The sequence below is a fragment of the Ranitomeya variabilis genome, chromosome 6 (genome assembly GCF_051348905.1).
Source record: "Ranitomeya variabilis isolate aRanVar5 chromosome 6, aRanVar5.hap1, whole genome shotgun sequence".
NCBI lineage: Eukaryota > Metazoa > Chordata > Amphibia > Anura > Dendrobatidae > Ranitomeya > Ranitomeya variabilis.
Window position 1 is genome coordinate 253,518,474 of NC_135237.1, and position 25,025 is coordinate 253,543,498.

Sequence of the window (25,025 nt, forward strand, 5' to 3'; positions counted from 1 at the left end):
TATGGCGAGGGGTGCAGATGATATGTCCTCACATGACTGCCAAGACGTGTGTACCATACCTGCTGATCGCGCATAAGTCTTGGCATCATGCACACATCATGCAGGCATGTGGGATCATAATGTCATCAGAACTGATTCATGCAGAAGATAATGGCACTGTGATACCCCTTTAGGGCAAAAAAAAACACTTAAATAGTGATTGGGAGAGGTCATAGACTGTGTAAATATAATTTACATCCACAAGCATGTGAGGACCTGAGAAGATCTGCTGGATGTAAGAACATCATTTTAGGTTTTCACATCCTCCAGGCCCCGATGAATGCTGTTAGTGATCGATGCCTTTTGTTGAATATCAGGAATATAATTTCCAAATTACATCAATGTCTGAGCAAAGTTATAAGCAAGAAATACATAATGGCATATATAAATGAGCCAATAAGTGAATGAGTGTTCTCAGGAGCTCTCATGAATGCTGGCTTATGGAAACATGTCTTCGCCGATGACTGTGCAAAAAGCCCACTCAATGGGTGATTGGATAATTAGTGTCGGCATGGCAGCACCCTGCCGTGCATGACATATGGTAGTGTGACTGCATTGATCTGCTGTCAGTCAGTGCCTTGGGTGCAGTTCCAGCCGCCACTCTCTATCCACAGAGCGGTGATTTGGAGCTGCGCCGGCACCGCCCCATGACTTGAAACCTTATCGCTACCAGCAGGAATGCAATTAATTTCCTCCTAGCGGCAGGGGTCTAAGTACGGGCACTGGGCAGGTTTAGAACCATATTAAAGGGAACCTGTCACCATAAATAACGCTGTTATCCTGCAGATATGGGGTTAATCTGCAGGTTAACAGTGTTCTGATGTTGTCCGACGCCTGCACATAGCCAAATGCAGCGGGGAGAAAATGAGCTTTATTCTCCCCGCCATAGTCATAGGTGCGGAGTGGCGCCGGTTCAGTCACCACTGAGTACACAGAGCGGCAACTGTAACCGTGCCCCCATCCCTGACTGACAGCCGGCTACAATGTAGAGCGGTGACTGAATACCGAATGCTGGCGGTGAGAATATAGATCGCTTTCTCCCGTTACATTCGGCTGCGTGCAGGCGACAAACAGTATCATAACTGTTACCCTGCAGATTATCCTCATATCTGCAGGTTATCAGCCTTATTACTGGTGACAGGTTCCCGTTAACCTTCAGATTAACCCCATATCTGCAAGTTGATGGTGTTTTTCAAGTGACAGGTTCCATTTAATAGTTAAAACTTAACTTTTTTGCTAATGTCTATTAAAGGTGTTCATAATATTAACATACCGTAGCTTAAATGTCAAAATGTATGTGCCAAGTAATCCTCAGTGTCACAACATAGGACATGCTTGTAGTGTCTAAACCAGGGCGAGCCATGAAAGGTGCACCAAGTACCGTAATATTCCATATAGTTCCTCGCCAGCAATATAGTCCCGATGCTATAGGAGTTCCTTTCAGAAGATCCAGACATGAAAGCATAGAGTATTTGCAGTCATACCCTAGAATATCCTGGTTGACCCCAATAAACAGTTTGCCAACTTCTGATTGTGGCCAACTTCATCAGTGGGCAACAGATTCTATAAAAGTGCAGTAACAAACCATGGTTAGTAGTAGTTTTCCATATTTGTACATGTTGGTCTGATATCCAGCAGCACGTGTGCCTTCAAGGGGCTTCCCATGAACAAAGATAATTTTAATCACTAGATCTTTGAAATTATTTCCACAATTGGATGTGATTTAAATAAAATGTCCCTGTGCTGAGATAATCTTATAAATGTGCCCCTGCTGTGTACTGTGTAATGGCTGTGTCTGACCGTACAGGAACATGGTCTGATCATACCACAGCTCCTGGGCAGGCGGGGGAAGCAAAAGAAAGTATACAGACATTACAGCATAGAGTCACAACTGATTCTTTTTGTGAGATAAAACATTTCCCTGCCTGTTTTAACCCTTTAGTGACAGAGCCAATTTTGTACTTTATGACCAGGCCAATTTTTACAATTCTGACCTCTGTCATTTTATGAGGTTATAACTCTTTAATGCTTCAACGGATCCCACTGATTCTGAGATTGTTTTTTTTGTAACATATTGTATTTCATGTTTAGTAAAATTTCTTCAATATTTCTTGCGTTTATTTATTAAAAAAACAGAAATGTCGAAAATTTTGCATTTTTCAAACTTTGATTTTTTTTTTATTCCTTTAAATCAGAGTCCTGTCGCACAAAATAGTTAATAATTAACATTTACCACAGGTCTACTTTACATCAGCACAATTTTGGAAACAATTTTTTTTTTTGTTAGAAAGTTATAGGGGTTAAAATTTGATCAGCGATTTTCTCATTTTTCCAACAAAATTTACAAAACCATTTCTTAGGGACTACCTCACATTTGAAGTGAGTTTGTGGGGTCAATTTAACAGATAATACCCAAAAGTGACACCATTCTAAAAACTGCACCCCTCAAGGTGCGCAAAACCACATTCAAGAAGTTTATTAACCCTTCAGGTGCTTCACAAGAACTAAAGCAATGTGGAAGGAAAAAATAAACATTTTAATTTTTCACAAATTAATTTAGACCAAATTTTTTATTATTTTCACAAGGGTATCAGGAGAAAATGGACCAAAAAATGTGTTGTGCAATTTCTCCCGAGTACACCTATACCTCATATGTGGGGAAAAAAAACAGTGGGCGCATGGCAGAGCTCAGAAGGGAGGGAGCACCATTTGACGCAAAATTGGTTTGACTCAATGGTGGCTCCATGTCGCATTTGAAGACCCCCTGATGAACCTAAACAGTGGAAATCCACCAATTGTAACTCCAACCATAACCCCAGCACACCTCTAACCCTAATCCCAACCATAACCCTAACCCCAACACACCCCTAACCCTAATTCCATCCATAACCCTAACCACAATCCTAACCCCAACACACCCCTAACCCTAATCCCAACCCTAACCGTAATCCCAACCCTAACTTTAGCACAACTCACTTTAGCCCAACCCTAACTTTACCCCAACTCTAACCCTAATGGAAAAATGCAAATATATTTTTTTATTTTATTATTTTTCCCTAACTAAGGGGGTTATAAAAGGAGGTTTTATTTACCATTTTTTTTTAATTTTGATCACTGTGATAGACTCTATCACAGTGATCAAAATGAAGCAGTAGGAAAAATTTCCTATTGTTGATGGGTGGCGACCGGCAGATTTCGGCAGGCGCACTGTGCATGTGTGGCCGTCATTTTCTCCCGGAAGAAGATGCTGGGGGACATCACAGGGGGGGGATGCTGAACGATCCATGGACAAAGGAGGTATCGGGGGGGGTGGGGGATTAGGGGGACCCTATTTCTCTCTCCTCTGATGTGCGATCACATCAGAGGAGAGAGAAATTAAATGGAAAATCAAACTTTTTTTGTGTGTTTTGTGGTCGCCTTTATACCGTTAATAACGGTGATCGCAACACAGGGGTCGGTAAAAACCTACCCTAATCATGTTCACTGGAGTCTCAGCTACCCCCGGTAGCTGAGACCCCAGAGAAATTCCAACTCTGGAGGGCTCTATACCCTTAAAGGGAACCTGTCACTCCCAAAATCGAAGGTGAGCTAAGCCCACCAGCATCAGGGGCTTATCTACAGCATTCTGGAATGCTGTAGATAAGCCCCCGATGTATCCTAAAAGATGAGAAAAAGAGGTTAGATTATACTCACCCAGGCGCGTTCCCGCTGCGGTCCGGTCCGATGGGTGTCGCATTCCAGAATGCTGTAGACAAGCCCCTGATGCCGGTGGGCTTAGCTCACCTTCGATTTTGGGGGTGACAGGTTCCCTTTAAACCTCTGTGTTGTTAAAAAGTGACGCTGTGGTTTAAGTACCCTTAACTGCCGCTGATAAAAGGCGTATTGGCGGTCGTTAAGGGGTTAAGTAATGTTTTACCTCAGAGACGAAATCCGCTGAGATCTCATGCTGTAATGGCTGTATACTCTTTTGCTTCCTCTCCTGCCCAGGAGATGTGGTATGATCAGAACATTTCCCTGCATGATCAGACACAGACATTACACAGAAACGAAAAGCAATGACCTGGAATATAAGTTATGCATACAGTGTGTAGGCGCGCATGTTCACACTAGCCACTAAACAGACAAAACCCAAGACAGAAACAAAATAAGCAAATACCCTGCAGTAAATAAATGGCAATAGTGCATAAAAATATAGTACTTTAGTTAACATAATTTTGATTAAAAAAAAACGTTAAAGCCATCCCACCACGTCACGGTGACCCTAATCTGGACAGTCCTAAAATCTAGTATTAAGACCACCCATTACACTGTACATAACAGGGGCACATTTAGAAGATGATCTCAGCACAGGAACATTTTATTACAATACATACAATTGTGGAAATTATTATTATTTCAAGATCTATTATTTAAAATGTACTTTGTTTGTGAGGAAAAACCCTTTAAGTGTTAGAGGATAAGTATACTGTTCACCACCACTACCTTACCTATCATGTGATCTATTCCAGCCCCCAAAGGTAATTGGTATATATAATAGTGGGGTTAATTAACTAACAGCATTGGGGTATCTGTTAAAATCTACTTCTAGCACATATGTGGAGTTTCTCCCCAGTGTAGCAGCAGTACATCCTCATTTTCAGAACTTGTCTTTTGTACTGGTCATGGTGATCTCACACTTCTGGATGTGTTCCAGATTAAATGTTTGTCACGTTATTCATATTAGCACCATGACCCACCATGATGTTGCTGGGACCAAGCGGTATTTAATACCCATCAAGGGAGTCACTGCTCATTTAAAGTTGTGTATATGCTGCCCTCAAGGAGAGTCACACGAACGCACCTTAATGATGTAGTGCACCCACATCTGAGGCTCTTCACTGCACATGGTCAGCCAAATAGTGTGAGTGCATGTGTGGTAATGACCAACTAAAATAACCAAATGTGATCACGTATTGAAACGACCATGCCCAGCACCAAATCTGTCATCTTCTTATCAACCAGGATCCTCCAGGCATTCGTATCAGCTTCTCGCATGTCCCGGAGTACTAGACAGTCTCGAAGCCAGTCCAGATGTAAGAAGGTACCCTTGCTAACGTCTAGCTTGTGATTAGCTTGGTGTTAACTTTCCACAAGTTTGGCCCATGCATTGCAAGCTGTGAAGAATAAAGCCTTTTGTTATAATAAAACCTTTTATTCATTGACCTACCGTATATACTCGAGTATAAGCCGACCCCCCCTAATTTTGACACAAAAAACTGGGAAAACTTATTGACTCGAGTATAAGCCTAGGGTGGAAAATGCAGCAGCTACCGGTAAATGTCAAAAATAAAAAGATACCAATAAAAGTAAAATTAATTGAGACATCAGTAGGTTAAGTGTTTTTGAATATCCATATTGAATCAGGAGCCCCATATAATGCTCCATACAGTTCATGATGGGCCCCATAAGATGCTCCATACAAAATACGCCCCATATAATGCTCCATATTAAAATATGCCCCATATAATGCTGCACAAAGGTTAATAATGGCCCCATAAGATGCTCCATAGAAACATTTGCCCCATACAATGTTGCATAAAGGTTGATGGCCCCATAAGATGCTCCACACATTATGGCCCCATAAGATGCTCCATACATTATGGCCCCATGAGATGCTCCATACATTGTGTCCCCATGAGATGCTCCTCACATTGTGGCCCATGAGATGCTCCACACATTATGGCCCCATGAGATGCTCCACACATTGTGGCCCCATGAGATGTTCCACACATTATGGCCCCATACATTTGCCCCATTTGCTGTTGCTGCGATTAAAATAAAAAAAATCACATACTCACCTCTCTTCGCTCAGGCCCCCGACACTTGCGATAGTCACCTTCCTCGTTCCACGTGCCACTCTGTCTTCCATCCGCACTTCCATCGTGCCCTCTGACCTGAACGGTGCAGAGGATGGAAGACAGAGCAGCGCGCAGTGGTGGAACGAGGAAGGTGATTATCGCGCAATGCTCACCTCCCCCGATATACTCACCTGCTCCCGGCACGGTCCCTGGCAGCGTCTCACTGTCAGATGGTCTCCGGGAGCCGGCGGCATCTTCCTATGTTCAGCGGTCACGTACCACTCATTACAGTAATATATATATATATATATATATATATATATATACGTGCATATTCATTACTTTAATGAGCGGTACCACGTGACCGCTGAACACAGGAAGAGCTGCCCGGAGACCATGGGACATGCAGGGACAACGCCAGGAGCAGGTGAGTATGTTACCGCGCCGCTCCCCCGCCGACCCCCCCCCCCCCCCCTGCCGACAGTGACTCGAGTATAAGCCGAGAGGGTCACTTTCAGCCCAAAAAAGTGGGCTGAAATCTCTGCTTATACTCAAGTATATACGGTATTTCAATTTCTGTCCAAATTAAATATGTCCTTGCTTCTTTCTCTGATTTGTGGGCTGTCACATTCATGGCTGACAGCTGTCTTTCTATGCACACGAATACAAAGAAAGCTGTCAGTAACTGGTAGGACCCCTCACTGGACCGACAATCCCAGCAAGAGAAGAGGATTAAGTGATGAAAACACATTTTCTCCTGAATATTTCCTCATAAAACTGTCAGTCTATTCAGTTCCCCCTGTTCTCTAACATGCATCCTGCAGATCATACTGCATTTTCATACACTGTGTTCCAAATTATTATGCAAATTGGATTTAAATGTCATAAAGATTTAATTGTTTTGTTTTTCAAATAAACTCGTGGATGGTATTGGTAAACTCAATGGATCACTGAAATCATTCTTAAACACATGTGATAATTAGTTTTCCAGGTGATTCTAATTAAAGGAAAACTACTTAAAATGATGTTCCACATTATTAAGCAGGCCACAGGCTTCACGCAGTATAGGAAATTAAAAGGATCTCTCTGCTGCTGAAAAGCGTTAAATAGTGCAATGCCTTGGACAAGGTATGAAAAAATTAGATATTTCAAGAAAACTAAAGAGTGATCATCATACTGTGAATAGATTTGCGACTGAAACAGAGCACAGACAGAGTTCATGCAGATTAAGGCATAATGAGGAAAGTTTCTGCCAGACAAATTCATTGGATTAAGAGAGCTGCTGCCAAAATACCATTACAAAGCAGCAAACAGTTATTTGAAGCTGCTGGTGCCTCTGGAGTCCCTCGAACCTCAAGGTGTAGGATCCTTCAAAGGCTTGCTGTGGTGCATAAACCTACTATTCAGCCACCCCTAAACAGTGTTCACAAGCAGAAACAGTTGCAGTGGGCCCAGACATACATGAAGACTAATTTCCAAACAATCTTGTTTACTGATGAGTGTCAGGCAACCCTGGATAGTCCAGATGGATGGAGTAGTGGATGGTTGGTGGATGGCCACCATGTCCCATCAAGGCTGCGACATCAGAAAGGAGGTGGGGGAGTCATGTTTTGGGTCGGAATCAAGAGGAAACAGCTGGTAGGACTCTTTAAGGTTCCTGAAGGTGTGAAAATGACCTCTGCAAAGTATATAGAGTTTCTGACTGACAACTTTCTTCCATGGTATAAAAAGCAGGAACGTGCTTTCAGGAGCAAAATCATCTTCATGCATGACAATGCACCATCTCATGCTGCAAAGAATACCTCTGAGTCATTGGCTGCTATGGGGATAAAAGGAGATTAACTCATGGTGTGGCCACTGGCCACCATCTTCCCCTGACCAAAACCCTATAGAGAACCTTTGGAGAATCATCAAGCAAAAGATCTATGAGGGTGTAAGGCCGTTCACATCAAAACAGCAGCTCTGGGAGGCTATTCTGACTTCAGGCAAAGAAATACAAGCAGAAACTCTCCAAAAACTCACAAGCTCAATGGATGCAAGAATTGTGAAGGTGATATCAAAGAAGGGTTCCTATGTTAGCATGTAACTTGGCCTGTTAGGATGTTTTGGAGTTAATTAGATTTTTTGTTCAGTGAATGTGGCTTCCTAATGCTGCAAATTCAACAAATGAGCATTTTCAGTTCTTTAAAACATCAAATGTTTAGAAATTCTACTGTGCCTAATAATTTGGAACAGTGCATTTTGAGTTTTTATTCATTTTGGAGATTATACTGTTGTCATTGGGAGGTTTCTTCAATAAAATTCTATGTATTCTCTAACGGGTGATGACTTTTATTAGACTGACTGTCATTTGCACCGACCATTTAGGAAAATCTGAAAAAAATGTAATTTGCATAATAATTTGGAACATGGTGTAGTGACAGGTTCTCTTAAAAAGGGCATTCTCATATTATTAAATTGCTTTAGTTAGACAACATGAAAATAAGCAAGTTTGCAAATGACTTGCTTTTTCTGTCTTTCTGTCTCCTGATGTGAGAGCTTATATTTTTTTATAGTATACACCTTGTTTCCAAAGACATTTGACCCGTTGGGCCATGGTCAAGTTTCTACAGTAGTTACATTCCATGAGAGGAGTTTAATCCTAACAAGTCAGCAGTCTCCAGCCCATTCTATACAGCAGTTAGCTGCTCACCTCCCTCTCCTTCCGTTTCAGCTCCTGAAAGAGCTCTTACAGTCCTACATAATCCCAATCCCCTGGACTAAGCATCAGCAATTTCCAGAGCAGTCCTCCTAATCACAACTCTCACTTTCTTAGCCATATGCTTGTTCAAATGCACTGTTCTCCGTGTAAGTATAATACTGTAGACTCAACAAACACTGAAAACTGTTAAGGAGGAAGTTCTTGGATCAGAACTGTGAAGAGACAACTTGAGAATACCCCTTTTAAGTCTTTTTTTTTTTTTTCATGCGGCAACCTGAAGCACAATTAGAAAACTGTTCTCAATCGTTCCTTATCTTGGTTCTTAGTCACATTACAAACATCGCATCAGAGTGTGGCATTACCCAGATGGGCATTAAAACTTTTTATCTATCTTTTTATGAAATCCAAGTGATATTGTTCTGGTGTCAGACATTAGTGAGAAGATTCGGACCAGATGCATGTCATATTAAATCAGCCCCGGCGAAAGTGGTGTGCAGCAGAATCTCATGCTGGGTGTTTGTATCTACGTGTGGCACAATACTGCTAGATATAGGTATATCTGTGTAGAGATATATATATATATATATATATATATATATATATATATATATATATATATATATATATATATATATATATATATTTCCAGTGAAACTGTACTTGGTCTCAGTTCTGAGGCCATAGATTTCTGAATAGACTTGTATTTTGTGGAGGACAGGGGTAGATTTTAATTGGTGAAATTGTACCAGTGCTGAAATTGTGTTTTGCAGAAGAAAACCATGTATTGATTTTTAGCTGAATCGGACAACACAGCGCTACTCTTCCTGTAGTCCTCATATTAAACTACTATACAGAAAGTCTGTTTGCGTTTTGTCTAAACCAGATCTCTAAAGAAAAGCTTGTTCTTGGCATATTGCCGCCCTGAAGCTGCAATCAATAGGACGAGGTTAAAATTACACGCCTCCTTGTCCGTGGTATCATGGATTTATTCTTATTTGACAATGCGAGCTTAACCTTAGAAAACTGCTTCTAAAACTTGGTTGTAATTATTATTAGCAGGGCTGGAACAAAGAACACATCTGCTATCAATTATAGCTGCCTTCTCTTGCATTACAAGTGGCAGTGACCATTGAAAATCATAGGCTGGAATTTAGGGCCCAATTCATTAAGACTGGCCTTATTGAAGACACTTCTCAAGTGAGATGTGCCTAATTCTTATGCCACTTAATGGATTCCATGCAACTTACATCTGCTTCCACCAGAAATGGTACTCCAGACCGTTCCGGTGCATGTCTATGAAGTGTGATAAATTTGCTGTGCGGGCATCATCACGCCTCGCCCACCCAGCTTCACCCACTTGGGCAAATTTGGCCAAGATTGACGTAAAAACTGCAAAAGTGGCAAAATATTTGCACAGTTTCAAGTTGTGCAAATATTTTGCGACATTTTAAGGTGTTATACTCCAGAAGTCTGTCGCGGGCACCCTGATGAATCGACTCCTTGGGCAAAAAGCTTTGAAAAGGCATTCATGATTTCGGAGTATCTGATTCCGCCACACTCTCTCATCAAGACCGGCAAGAAAATCCCCACTGCTGATTAATGATGACCTTTGGGTTTAAAATGTAGAACTTCATAGTATCGCCTCACATTAAGTCAGTCATTACTTGTGCATTCAGAATATTGCTGTAATCACTGGGCAATATGACATGTCGTACCTTGATGAGCGATATGACGCGTTGTACTTTTATGAGCGCTATGACATGTCGTGCCTTTATGAGCGCTATGACGTGTCGTACCTTTATCAGCGCTATGACGTGTCGTGCCTTTATGAGCGCTATGACGTGTCGTACCTTTATGAGCGCTATGACGTGTCGTACCTTTATGAGCGCTATGACGTGTCGTACCTTTATGAGCGATATGACGTGTCGTACCATTATGAGCGATATGACATGTCGTACCTTTATGAGCTCTGACGTGTCGTGCCTTTATGAGCGCTATGACGTGTCATTCCTTTATGAGCGCTATGACATGTCGTGCCTTTATGAGCGATATGACACGTCGTGCCTTTATGAGCGATATGACACGTCGTGCCTTTATGAGCGATGTGACACGTCTTACCTTCCTGAACGCTATGACATGTTGTACCTTTATGAGCGATATGACGTTGTACCTTGATGAGCGATATGACATGTTGTACCTTTATGAGCGCTATGACATGTTGTACCTTTATGAGCGCTATGACACGTCGTACCTTTCTGAGCGCTATGACATGTCGTACCTTTATGAGCAATATGACATGTCGTACCTTTGAGCAAACTGACATGTCGTTCCTTTTGCACCATAAGACATTCCTGCATACAACTTGCCATGCGCTAGATGATATAAAATATGAAATGGTTTTTATATACCTTTATGGGGTCTGTATATGTGTGAGGGTGTGAGCATGGTTTATCAACAGGAGACTATCACTAGAGGACTAGTAAACCTGCTGTCATGTAGTCCTCCATATTCATGAGCTGTGAATAACTCCACCTCCACTACTGATTGGCATTTTTATGCCTATGCACGGTGTATACAGAAAGCGGCCAATTACTGGTGTGGGTGGGGTTATACAGATCTCAGTTTTCTGCTTTGATGCCAATTTATTTTCTTGACCTAAACCACATTTCGGGGGGTTTCCGCTTTCAAAAGAATAATTTATACAACCAATGGATGAATTTAACGTCAGGTTATAAGCTTTTATTTACAGAACATGGATAAGCGACACAACTTCTGTCAGGGAGTGTATAGCTATGGTTGTGTTCACTAACTCTTCACAAATTACATTACAAATGGTCTTAATATATCTGATATTAAAGTAGAAACATACTTTACATGAAAAAGGCTAGCATCGGCATTTATAATTTAGTGCGTTAACTCCTTCTCACTTCCAGCCCACATTTTGGTTTAAGGCATCAATAAAAAAATGTAGGCTATGTTGATGTGTGAGAGCCATTGCCAGTTTTGCTATTTTTGAAGGGAAAAATAGGGCCAGGCATTATGCTGGGGTCCGTTGAACCCCATTGTTAGTCAGTGTGGTCTATGATGAATGCTGTTGTCTGCTGTATGAAACACATTCATCGCTGTGTTTTTGTTCCAGTTTATATCAGAAACTGACACAAATGTGAGTAGGGCCTAATCATTGTGCTAAAAACTATTAGAGGTGTTCTCAACAGCTTAAATAAGTAACATTGCAAATTGTTTGTAAAAGCAAGCAACTTTGCATTTTACCTCTTAATAAAAATCCTGTAGATTCTCCAGAACAAAGGGATTTTTAATTATATTGTTTACATTTTGCTTCCTAGGTTACCGGCCACCAACACAGTTCATCAGAGGTGGCCTATTTTCTAGACCAGGAGTGCAGCGGTTGTAAACTGATTGCTATAGATTTAGCAAGGGCCACTTTAATTCTGGCCTGGTACGCTAGATCCAGCCAACTTCATTGCCCCTGCGCTTGTCAGCTTCCTCTACAAGCAGCATGGGAGGCTGCACAGTTCAGACTAGTGGAACTACCTAGCCACTGGTCTGTGCTGTCAATCTTCAGGAGTGCACCATTTCCCAGCAATCGGGAAACCAATATGCAGAAGGGAAGTGCATTGTCCAAACATCAAGAAAGAGGTTTGGGCAAAGCCTTTAACATGAAACTGTTTTATAACCAGCCTTAAAGCCAGTGGGATGTTTAATTTTTCTAATACCCACTGATCAGCTATGACATTAAAACGTAAAGAACATTGGTTATTTTGTTACAGGGGCACTGTTCAAGGGATGAAATATTTTAAACGGCAATTGAACCTTGTGTTTTGAAGTTGATGATTATTTAGAAATGGTAAAATTAGGCAAGCGTAAAATTGTGAGTTTGACTGAGACCAAATTGTAATCACCAGAGGACTCTGGAATTGAAAATTATAATAGCGGCAGATCCTATGGGACGTTCCCTCGACTGTGCAGAGCTGTTTATATTTAATGAGGGAACCCTATACAACGTTGGACAGGTTTAATGTTATGGTTGATTGGCATATGCATCCTGTAAATTTGCTGTGAAGCCGTGAACACTGCCTGATGTAAAGCAGGCTACTGGCTTATACATTAGAATTTGAGAACTTGACTGCCCTGATATTGTCTTGTTTTATTAGTAGAAAGCACCTCACAGGAAAATCAACACCTTTAAATCTATACATATGTATCATGCTAATTGACATAGAGAAAATTAAAATCCTTTCAAAGATGAAAGAGCTTGCACTCTACAAGTCATCTCCACATGGCACTTTGCAGCAGGCCCTTTCCTTTGTAATCAGATGATTACGGAAAATCCTAATGGATAACAGATGTGGTGCCATTGCAGCAGAAATGTGGAGAAACATCTTTACAACCGAGATAAGAACTAGGAGAAACCAAAAAAATCTCTGTGGTCTTTGTCTGCTTATTAGAAATTAAGAAGGGAGATTTGTATAAACTGTACTTATCTAATAGATAGGAAAGTTATATATTTTCAGAAACGTGATGAAGTGGCGAACGCAGAGCATGGTATCACGTTGCTGGGCAATGACCAGAATGCCTCCAACTGAATAACTGCCTGATAGACCAGGCTACACCTGTCATATTTGGGGTCTAGGCTACAGTAAAATCACGATAAAAAATGTGACGACAATGTCTAGCGCCTGGGACCCTCAGGAGCAAAGATAGTGAGTGTAGGGAATCTCATAATTTTCTGAAACTGTAGCCATATCCAAAGACCAGCCCTATTATGAGTCATCAAGGGGAAATGTGTGGGTGTAACCTAGGAGCTAATAAAAGGCAGATGCCAAATGTCGGAATATTTCTTTCCCTGGAGATGTAGCTAACTGTGGTTTTGTCCATTTCTTTCTGGAGTACCTCCCTCCATAAATCTGAAGCTATTGTAGCAACATCGGGTTTAGTAAGTTTCTTTTGTTAATCCTTTTTATTTTATGTAGGTGTAAAAGATGCATTGTTTTGTCCCCTATTGTAAAATCTTTTGTAGATTTTTTTTTTTTTTTTTTAAATAAGCACTGCCTATCTTTCTGGATTAAATATAAAATGCTATAGTACCGTTCCTTTTGTTCTGTAAACCACACCCCAAAGCCATTCACTACCTGAAACCTGTGTCCAATCGGCCTGTATAAATGATTGGTGGTGTCGGCTTATAATCTTTCTCTGGTTATTGCAGAGTTGGCGGTGACTGTATCGAGGTGTGTGTATATGTATGTGTATATATATATATATATATATATATATATATATATATATATATATATATATATATATATATATATATATATATATATGTGTATGTATATATATATGTATGTATGTGTATATGTATGTGTGTGTGTGTATATATATATATATATATATATATATATATATATATATAAATATATGTATATATATATATATGTATATATATATGTATGTATGTGTATATATATATATATATATATATATACATATATATATATATATATATGTATGTGTATATGTGTATATATATATATGTATATATATATGTATGTGTATATATATATATATATATACATATATATATATATATACATATATATATATATATATATATATATATATATATATATATATATATATATATATATATATATATATATATATATATATATATATATATATATATATATATATATATATATATATATATATTCCATGCCTTTGAATCGGTTCTATACATACAATGCACTTCACTGTGAGTTAACCAATAACCTGCTTAGTACTGGTAACAGCTGCTTCCTCCTCTGTTAATCGTTGGTCAATTGCGTAATTGTCCTGACAATAGGGAGCAGCAGAGGGCGGTTCCTGACAAAAAGGTAACAAAGCTGTGATCTTTGGTAGCAGTGACATCTGCTTGATCTCTCTGGTATCATCCTTGACACTGATTTGCCATAAAATTAATGTGTTGTGTATAAATATAAGAGCTGTTTTATGTTATATATAATATATCTTATAATGTAAAACAAAGTTGTTTTAAGACATTTATTAATATGGAAATATAATTTCTCTGAAGAGTAAGCATATCCATATTTAATAAGAAGTTGATTTTTTTTTTTATGTCAAAGATGCCTTCTGCTGAGTTGACCTTGGTGTCCTAACTGCAAGGTCATCAGTGATCATAACCAGAAAGCAATTGCTGATTATTCCATCTAGCAAGAAAACAATTTTTGAATTGCAGATGAGTACGGAAAAATGTGATTAATTTGTGTTAGAGTTTTGGCATTTCATAACAATGATTGATATCAAAACATCATTGTATCACAGAAAATGAGCATTTCTCAGAAACATGCACTGCTCCCATTATTTGTTAACCCCTGAAATGAATTTAACATTATTTCAAACTCCTTAGAATTGTGTAAAATAATACGGTTGGCAATACTCACCCTACATTGCTGCCTTTCCTCTGACTTTCGAGGTTCCCTCTGGTCTGTGTAATTTCTCCTCTGTCTAGATGGACAAGTGGCTGCTGACGGCAGTTGTTTTTTTCATGGCACAATTTTAGAGTAAATATAAAGCATGACTTTCTCTTAGTTGATGGAGATCAGCTCTCCTCTCCTGAAACAGCAAAGCACCTCCTACACATGGCACGGGACAACCACGCAGGGCTTCTTTAGGCCAACAATGGTGGGTCGGATGCAAAGTGATCCATTACTTTAATATAAAGTAACAAAAAATACCAATAAGTCGTGTCATTGAAAAATACCATTAAAAAAAATGGTTACACTCAAATGCATCATATGTGCAGTACAGCATGTGCATGGTTATATTCCCATTATTGCAAACAAGCGCGTTTAGTTCTGTGGGGATAAGAGACATAGCATAATGCAAGGTTATCGCCAAAGTGCATGATTCCCCAACTTCTGTACAGTTTAGGCCCTGTAAACTTCAGCTTTAGAGAAACCATTAAGAGCCTTAACGCAAATGCCAGCATGCAACGCTCATTTTTTGTCTGTCAAAACAGGAGACCAAACAGAGGAACAAGGCAGACCACATTATATAATTCATTAGCGTTGTTGGTTGCTGCCAGTGTCTTCAGAGTGAAGGATCCGGCCCCATGTAGCGATTTGTATTTTTCTGGAAACATGATGCTGGTGTGAAGAAAGTATGCTGTGCACTGTACATTTGGTAATGTCGCTGGCCCAAGCAGACCCTCTAATGTGTAGGGAGGACAGAGGGGCTCTCTTACTCTGCTCCAATTTCAGATGTCTGGGAAAAGAGTTATTACACTGGTGGATTTCAACATGACTTTGCCTACAAATCCTATTGATTGACATACACGACTGTAGATTACGCAGAGGTTGCCTTCTTATTAATAACGTCTGTGTGTGTTAGATCCACCAGGCAGGCCATTTCACTGGATCTTTTTAGTCTTCTCACTGCAATCTTTTCCATTCTTGATTTGGCAAACATCATGTGTTTGGATTTTCTTATCCTTGATAATTAATCCATCAAATATTTAGTCAGCTCAGTCCAGCCGTGCGCTAATCCTTGTTCTCACTTATTAAGGTAATAAATATACACTCACCGGCCACTTTATTAGGTACACCTGTCCAACTTCTTGTTAACACTTAATTTCTAATCAGCCAATCACATGGCGGCAACTCAGTGCATTTAGGCATGTAGACATGGTCAAGACAATCTCCTGCAGTTCAAACCGAGCATCAGTATGGGGAAGAAAGGTGATTTGAGTGCCTTTGAACATGGCATGGTTGTTGGTGCCAGAAGGGCTGGTCTGAGTATTTCAGAAACTGCTGATCTACTGGGATTTTCACGCACAACCATCTCTAGGGTTTACAGAGAATGGTCCGAAAAAGAAAAAAAATCCAGTGAGCGGCAGTTCTGTGGGCGGAAATGCCTTGTTGATGCCAGAGGTCAGAGGAGAATGGGCAGACTGGTTCGAGCTGATAGAAAGGCAACAGTGACTCAAATCGCCACCCGTTACAACCAAGGTAGGCCTAAGAGCATCTCTGAACGCACAGTGCGTCGAACTTTGAGGCAGATGGGCTACAGCAGCAGAAGACCACACCGGGTACCACTCCTTTCAGCTAAGAACAGGAAACTGAGGCTACAATTTGTACAAGCTCATCGAAATTGGACAGTAGAAGATTGGAAAAACGTTGCTTGGTCTGATGAGTCTCGATTTCTGCTGCGACATTCGGATGGTAGGGTCAGAATTTGGCGTAAACAACATGAAAGCATGGATCCATCCTGCCTTGTATGGAGCATCTTTGGGATGTGCAGCCGACAAATCTGCGGCAACTGTGTGATGCCATCATGTCAATATGGACCAAAATCTCTGAGGAATGCTTCCAGCACCTTGTTGAATCTATGCCACGAAGAATTGAGGCAGTTCTGAAGGCAAAAGGGGGTCCAACCCGTTACTAGCATGGTGTACCTAATAAAGTGGCCGGTGAGTGTATATGCTCAATACACATTGATAGTTGTATGCAGCGGTACACCGGGTACTGTGATCAGTGGTGACGATAACCTTTGTGCTGCTTAACTTGTTGGCTCCATCCCCAAAAATGTAGATGAAATATGGGTAGGGATGAGCTGTCTGCCCACATGGAGCACTCTTTCCGACAATTCTCACTTGGTCATGTAGATAGTTCCCCCTTAATTGTGATGTCTAGGGATAGGAGAGCTGTTTGCGTTTTAACTTGGAAGGCCCTAGAATAGCTTTCCAACTATAAAGCTGATAATGCTGCCAAAATCCATGGGAGACTAGTCTGACAGATGAGCCCTCTGCGCCCGCTGCCCTTGGGTGACAGGTCTTTGTGTGAGTGTATAAGGAAACACCTGTCAATTAAGGGCAGTGGGTGGGGAGAAGCCACTGGGGACCTGCCTGTCTGACTAGTCTCCTGTGCGGTGCAGTCCCAGTATCGTATGCACCTGGCCAAAATCATGCAGCCAGCATGGGATGCTGGCTGATCGGGCAGCATGTATCAGCTGTCAGGTTACTTTTAAGATGTTCCTGTAGAAATACTTCAGTCTTATGTCAATCCACAGGTGACCCATCTAACATAATGCCAATCAACAAACTTCTCTGCTTCGTAAAGAAATGGTCTTGACTTTGGCAATTTAGATGCCTTGCATCAATTCTGTTTTCTGCTTACTGTAGTGGATGTTTCTATTGACCTATAGAGGGGTATTCCCATTTCCAAGATCCTATCCCAATATCTAGTAGGTGAAGAATTAGCAAATATCTCCAATTAGAAATGTAGTATAGTTCTTCATATGTTAGGCTACTTTCACACTAGCGTCGTGCACTGCACGTCGCAATGCGACGTTGCAGCGCACCGACGCATACTGTGCAAGCGCCGCACAACGGGGGCAGCGGATGCTGTTTTTCAACGCATCCGCTGCCCCATTGTGAGGTGCGGGGGGCGGATTTCCGGCCGCGCATGCGCGGTCGGAAAAGACGGGAACGACGCACCAAAAAACGGTACAAGCAACGTTTTTTGGTGGCGACGGTACGACGCAACCGTCGCACGATGGTTGCGACGTGTGGCACTGCGTCGCTAATGCAAGTCCATGGAGAAAAAACGCATCCTGCAAGCACTTTTGCAGGATGCGCTTTTCCTCCAAAACGACGCATAGCGACGTGCAGTGCACGACGCTAGTGTGAAAGTAGCCTTATGTCGCTTACCCCATGTTCAGGGCATGCAGTAGCTTCAGTATCCATTGTTACAACCACTCATATGACATTTAGTTGGCTGTAAGAGGTCATAGCCATGGATACCTAAGCTACTGCAATTCCCTGCACATGGGGTTAACGTCATAGCGAATCACGAGAACTATACTACATTACTAATTAGCTGTATTTTCTATTATTATTATTATTATTATTATTATTACAACTGCTACATCAGGCCTTGGAGATGGGAATACCCCTTTAATTACATGTATTTATTGTAACTATTACAGGTTTTTTTCAGGTATTATATATAATTACTGACTGTTTATTACCTCCAGAAATAGCTTAAATCTTTTTTTGTAAATGGTAGACATATTGATAAATATAAATACACATGAAAATGAATTGAATGAAAGCTACAAATTCAATAAAGTATAAGATTTCTGCACTAAGTTTCTAAATGATCTTAAATATCAATTTCTTTTTTTGTTGGTCATGAAGGAGGACTGTGGTTTGCCCCATCATTGATGTAATTAGTGATGATACTTTTGAGTATATGGCCGGTTCTGACATGACTTATGGTGGCTTCAATTGGAAATTGAACTTTAGATGGTACCCTGTTCCCCAGCGTGAAATGGATCGGAGGAGAGGAGATCGAACCCTTCCTGTCAGGTAAGATGGCGGATGGAGTCCTTTCTTTGATGGCTTTACACTGCCTTCGTTGAGCTGATCCGATGTGTGTAATGCCATGGGTGGATACAGTGATGTTATTATATCTATACTCATTGCATTATTGTATGGCGTCAGGAATTACTCTTTTCCATGCTCTTTACTATAATGTTTTGTAGGAAGATCGGAGACCTGTAACAGATATACAATGATAAAGAGGACCCTCGCAGCAGATTTGGCCCCCACATTCATTCCCTATTAACTCTTTTCACACTGACTTTATCTGGTTTGCTTAGGCCATTTTTGTTGTGGAGAATTGAATACTCTTTAATGCTAAAGTCGTAAAACCTCTTAAAACCCCTGTTTTTCCAGCCTTGTTTCATGTGCACAAATAGCTGATGTAATAAGCCCTTCCTAGCACGCCCTGACACTGGGAACATTAAGTTTGTATATAACACAGATCATGTCTTTTAGACTAGTGGCTGCAAGCCAAAGCTTGTGTAATGATTATCCACTGCAGTCATTGCCCGCAAGAAGAAGGTTTCATGTCTGCCCATTGTGCGGACAGTGCCAGCACTGTTCCCAGGGTGCCGTAGATTGTGCTGACATGAATACGCAGCCACACACAAGCTAGAATATAATATGCCTTTAAAAATGCAGCTCAGAAGACTTGGAACAGAAAATAGACATGTACCACTTTACACATTTTTACTCCAGATTTACCGGGAACAGCAACACAAATATTTTGTTTTGGAAATGGAAAAAAGACGACGTAGTATTGACTTCCAGTCATGCAGCTTTAACTTGTAAGAACATTTTTTAAAGTGAGTAGGTCACATTTCAAAGTCTATTACCAGGACAATGTTTCCTTACCACAGTGTGTCACATTGGCTAATTGGTGCTATCCACAACTTTAGGAAAGATGATTTTAGGGATTCTGATTTTTGACTGCGTAATGCCCTAGGGAAAGCCAGGCGAAAGCTTGTCTATATTGCTAGAGGTAAAACCATTGCGGTATACGCAAACGGCAGCTTTTTTTGCTATTGGAAGTTTGTTCAGGAAGAATACTGCTGGCATTTTCCTGAAGTATTGATTTTCATGGCTTTTGCGTTGGTTTCCTCTTATTTTATATGTAAGATAGTGTAGTCTTCCAAGTCAGGAGAGTGGACTGGTTAATTATTTTATCCGCTTTTTGGCTATCTGAGCCTGAAGCAGCAAAATAAGTGACAAAAGTTTAAACATATACAGACCAAGTCATATTGAAATTACTGTGCATATAGTGGCATGTAAAAGTTTGCGCACCCCTTGTCAAAATGACTGTTATTGTGAAGTTAAACAAGTTGAATATGAAATGATCTCTAAAAGTTAAATGACACTTTTTGTGTATTATAGACAAAGATAGATAGATATATATATGTATATATATATAGAGAGAGAGAGAGAGAGAGAGAGAGAGATACAGTACAGACCAAAAGTTTGGACACACCTTCTCATTTAAAGATATTTCTGTATTTTCATGACTATGAAAATTGTACATTCACACTGAAGGCATCAAACTATGAATTAACACGTGCAATTATATACTTAACAAAAAAGTGTGAAACAACTGAAAATGTCTTATATTCTAGGTTCTTCAAAGTAGCCGCCTTTTGCTTTGATGACTGCTTTGCACACTCTTGGCATTCTCTTGATGAGCTTCAAGAGGTAGTCACCGGGAATGGTTTTCGCTTCACAGGTGTGCCCTGTCAGGTTTAATAAGTGGGATTTCTTTTAAATGGGGTTGGGACCATCAGTTGTGCTGTGCAGAAGTCTGGTGGATACACAGCTGATAGTCCTACTGAATAGACTGCTAGAAAAACAAGTGGCCATCATTACAAGAAATGAAGGTCAGTCAGTCCGAAAAATTGGGAGAACTTTGAAAGTGTCCCCAAGTGCAGTGGCAAAAACCATCAAGCTCTACAAAGAAACTGGCTCACATGTAACCGCCCCAGGAAAGGAAGACCAAGAGTCACCTCTGCTTCTGAGGATAAGTTTATCCGAGTCACCAGCCTCAGAAATCGCAGGTTAACAGCAGCTCAGATTAGAGACCAGGTCAATGCCACACAGAGTTCTAGCAGTAGACACATCTCTACAACAACTGTTAAGAGGAGACTTTGTGCAGCAGGCCTTCATGGTAAAATAGCTGCTAGGAAACCACTGCTAAGGACAGACAACAAGCAGAAGAGACTTGTTTGGGCTAAAGAACACAAGGAATGGACATTAGACCAGTGGAAATCTGTGCTTTGGTCTGATGAGTCCAAATTTGAGATCTTTGGTTCCAACCACCGTGTCTTTGTGCGACGTAGAATAGGTGAACTGATGGACTCTACATGCCTGGTTCCCACCGTGAAGCATGGAAGAGGAGGTGTGATGGTGCTTTGCTGGTGACACTGTTGGGAATTGATTCAAAATTGAAGGCATACTGAACCAGCATGGCTACCACAGCATCTTGCAGCAGCATGCTATTCCATCCGGTTTGCGTTTAGTTGGACCATCATTTATTTTTCAACAGGACAATGACCCCACACACCTCCAGGCTATGTAAGGGCTATTTGACCAAGAAGGAGAGTGATGGGGTGCTACGCCAGATGACCTGGCCTCCACAGTCACCAGACCTGAACCCAATTGAGATGGTTTGGGGTGAGCTGGACCGCAGAGTGAAGGCAAAAGGGCCAACAAGTGCTAAGTATCTCTGGGAACTCCTTCAGGATTGTTGGAAGACCATTCCCGGTGACTACCTCATGAAGCTCATCAAGGGAATGCCAAGAGTGTGCAAAGCAGTCATCAAAGCAAAAGGTGGCTACTTTGAAGAACCGAGAATATAAGACATAATTTCAGTTGTTTCACACTTTTTTAAGTATATAATTCCACATGTGTTAATTCATAGTTTTGATGCCTCAAATGTGTGGATGTACAATTTTCATAGTCATGAGAATACAGAAAAACCTTTAAATGAGAAGGTGTGTCCAAACTTTTGGTCTGTGTATGTGTGTGTGTATATATATATGTATATATATATATATATATATATATATATATATATATATATATATATATATATATATATATATATATATATATATATACACATATATATAATCATAGTCTTTTTTTTTTTACGTTTAAAAAATTACAAAAAGGAAAATGAACAGATGAAAAAATGTGGGCTCTCTTGGAGATTTGTGTGCTCAAATAACTTTGACCAAGGTTTCAGACCTTAATTAGCCTTGGTTATGGCCTGAGGTTATGGTTTTTCCACTATCATCTTTAGGAGAGGCCAGGTGATGCTAATTTCCTAGCTTTATAAAAACCCAGCCTTCTCTACCCTTGTGCCAAAAAACAGCAGCCATGGGTTCTTCGAAGCAGCTGCCTATCACTCTGAAAATAAAATTGGTGGAGGCTGACTAAGTGGGAGAAGGCTATAAGAAGATAGAAAAGTGTTTTCAAGTTGCTCTTTACTCAATTCAAAATGTAACTAAGGAATGTCCGTTAATAGCACAGGAGGTCAAGGTAAGGTCTAGAAGACCAACCAACATTTCAGTGAGAGCTGCACATTGGAAATTCTATAGAGGCAAATCAGAACCCCATGTGACTTCAAAAGACCTTCAGAGAGATTTAGTAGACTCTGGAGTTGTGGTACATTGTTCTACTGTTCAGAGACACCTGCACAAATATGGCCTTCATGGAAGAGTCGTCAGAAAAAAAGCCTCTCCTGGATCCTCGCCATAAAATTCAGCTTCAGAAGTATGCAGAATATCTAAACAAGCCTGATGAATTTTGGAAGCAAGTCCTGTGGACCGACTATGTTAAAATGGGACCCTTTGGCCACAATTATCAAAGGTATGTGTGGAGAGAAAAGGGCACAGAATTTCAGGAAAGGATTGGGGTTGATTAATAATGCTTTGGGGTTGTGTTGCAGCCAATGACATGGGGAACATTTCACTTGTAGAAGGAAGAATGTATTCAATTAATTTTCAACAAATTTTGATTGCAAACCTTTCACAATCTTTAAAAAAGCTGAAGTTGAAAAGAGAATGGCTTCTACAAATGGATAATGATCATAAACGCATGGTAAAATCGACAATAGACTACATCAAAGTCACAAACTGAAGGTTTTACAATGACTCTCTCATTGTGCTGATCTGAACATCATTGAAAATCTGTACTTTCCAAAGTAGAATGGATGAAAATTCCTCAAACAAGAATTGAAAGAGACTTTTCTGGCTACAAAAAGCATTTACAAGCTGTGATACTTTCAAAAGGGGTGCTACATAGTACTAACCATTCAGGGTGCCCAAATTTTTGGATCGGCCCATTTTCCTTTTTGTAATTTTTAAAATGCTTAGAAAGACTGAACTCGTGATCCTTCTGGAATACTGTTCAGTGCTGGAGACCTACAGAAAGACACTGAAATAAACTGCATTAACCCCTTTCTGACATTGCAATTTTACCTCACTTGGAATTTTTTTCCCATTATCCTGTACATTATATGTTAAAACAAAGGCGTCGTTCACACATACAACTTGTCCTGCAAAAAACAAGCCCTCACATGGCCATATTGACCTAAAAATAAAAAAGTTATGGCTCTAGGAAGGAGACCAAAAAATGAAAATGTAAAAACTGAAATACCCCTGGTCGTTAAGGGGTTAATCCTATACAACACTGTAGGCCCTAGCAGAAGATAGACTTCTCATAATCATGTGGTGGGGGGGGGTGGGGGGGGCTTCATGGCTTTATGGCAGACAGGTAATCAATAGGTGATAGAAAAAGCAACACAGGTTGCATTAATAATTGCCTGTGCTTTAAAAATCTTTTGAACCACTTCAGTATAAGATTGTGGTGCATATTACTGATAATCATCCATTGGGGGATAAGCGGCAGTACCACAGACTTCTACAGTCTATCTTTCCTTATTTGTACTGCGCCAAAGTTTTGTGTTTGTGCCAAATTGGCTTCTGGTGCATAAACCAAATGTTACTATTCCCCCATTGAAGGCTGGTATACATAAATGCACATAAATTGAATTAATTGCTATATACTGTATGTATTTTTTTATTTTGCAGGACTCCCACAATGGCAGGTGGCCTCTTTTCAATTGACAGAGATTATTTCCAGGAAATTGGGACATATGATGCTGGAATGGATATTTGGGGAGGGGAGAATTTAGAAATCTCATTTAGGGCAAGTATAACAAAAAGCCAAATTTATACCTATGATATGATTGCTGCGAGGGATTCTACCTAATACTTTGTGCCCCTTTTTTGCTCTAGATATGGCAGTGCGGAGGTACACTTGAAATAGTCACTTGTTCGCATGTTGGTCATGTTTTTCGGAAAGCTACTCCATATACCTTTCCAGGTGGTACCGGTCAGATTATAAACAAGAATAATAGGAGGTTGGCGGAGGTGTGGATGGATGAGTTCAAGAGCTTCTTTTACATAATTTCACCTGGTGAGATCAATCTTTTTATTCTAGTCACTTTATTGTGTATCACAGTTCAATACTTTTTTACTCTCAATAAAATATTCAATCTTGGGTGATGCCAGGCTTTTCATCAAATCTTCTTGATTGTGCTGCAGTTATGTTTAGATATAACATAAAGTACATAGCATTACATACACTTCAGTTATTCGTGTTGTTAATCATGGGAATACTTGTTGTTGAGTTATACTCCTTGCCGGCGTGGGCACTCTCCTTTGCCGGCGTGGGCACTCTCCTTTGCCGGCGTGGGCACTCTCCTTTGCCGGCGTGGGCACTCTCCTTTGCCGGCGTGGGCACTCTCCTTTGCCGGCGTGGGCACTCTCCTTGCCGGCGTGGGCACTCTCCTTGCCGGCGTGGGCACTCTCCTTGCCTACAAAACCAGCCACCACAGACAGTAGAAGTGTCCGGTAGCCTAGGCAATGAGCAGTAAACGATATCTATAATTTCCTCAATTCTTGTTTTTGTAAGCACTATGCAGTTTTATGCATTAATGGTTATGAAAAGACCCTTTTAATGGTATTTTTCTTTTGTCGGGTCATGAAAT

The 25,025-nt window shown here is 40.5% G+C and overlaps 1 protein-coding gene across 2 annotated transcripts in view; it reads left to right on the forward strand.

The window, feature by feature from the left end:
* GALNT1 (polypeptide N-acetylgalactosaminyltransferase 1) overlaps positions 1 to 25,025 on the forward strand; it is a 177,024-nt gene that overhangs the window by 134,367 nt on the left and 17,632 nt on the right. For both annotated transcript variants that reach the window (XM_077269588.1, XM_077269591.1), the window contains 3 exons: positions 18,794 to 18,964; positions 24,064 to 24,181; positions 24,271 to 24,451. In XM_077269588.1, the coding sequence (XP_077125703.1) occupies positions 18,794 to 18,964; positions 24,064 to 24,181; positions 24,271 to 24,451 (470 nt within the window). The remainder of the gene's footprint in view (positions 1 to 18,793; positions 18,965 to 24,063; positions 24,182 to 24,270; positions 24,452 to 25,025) is intronic.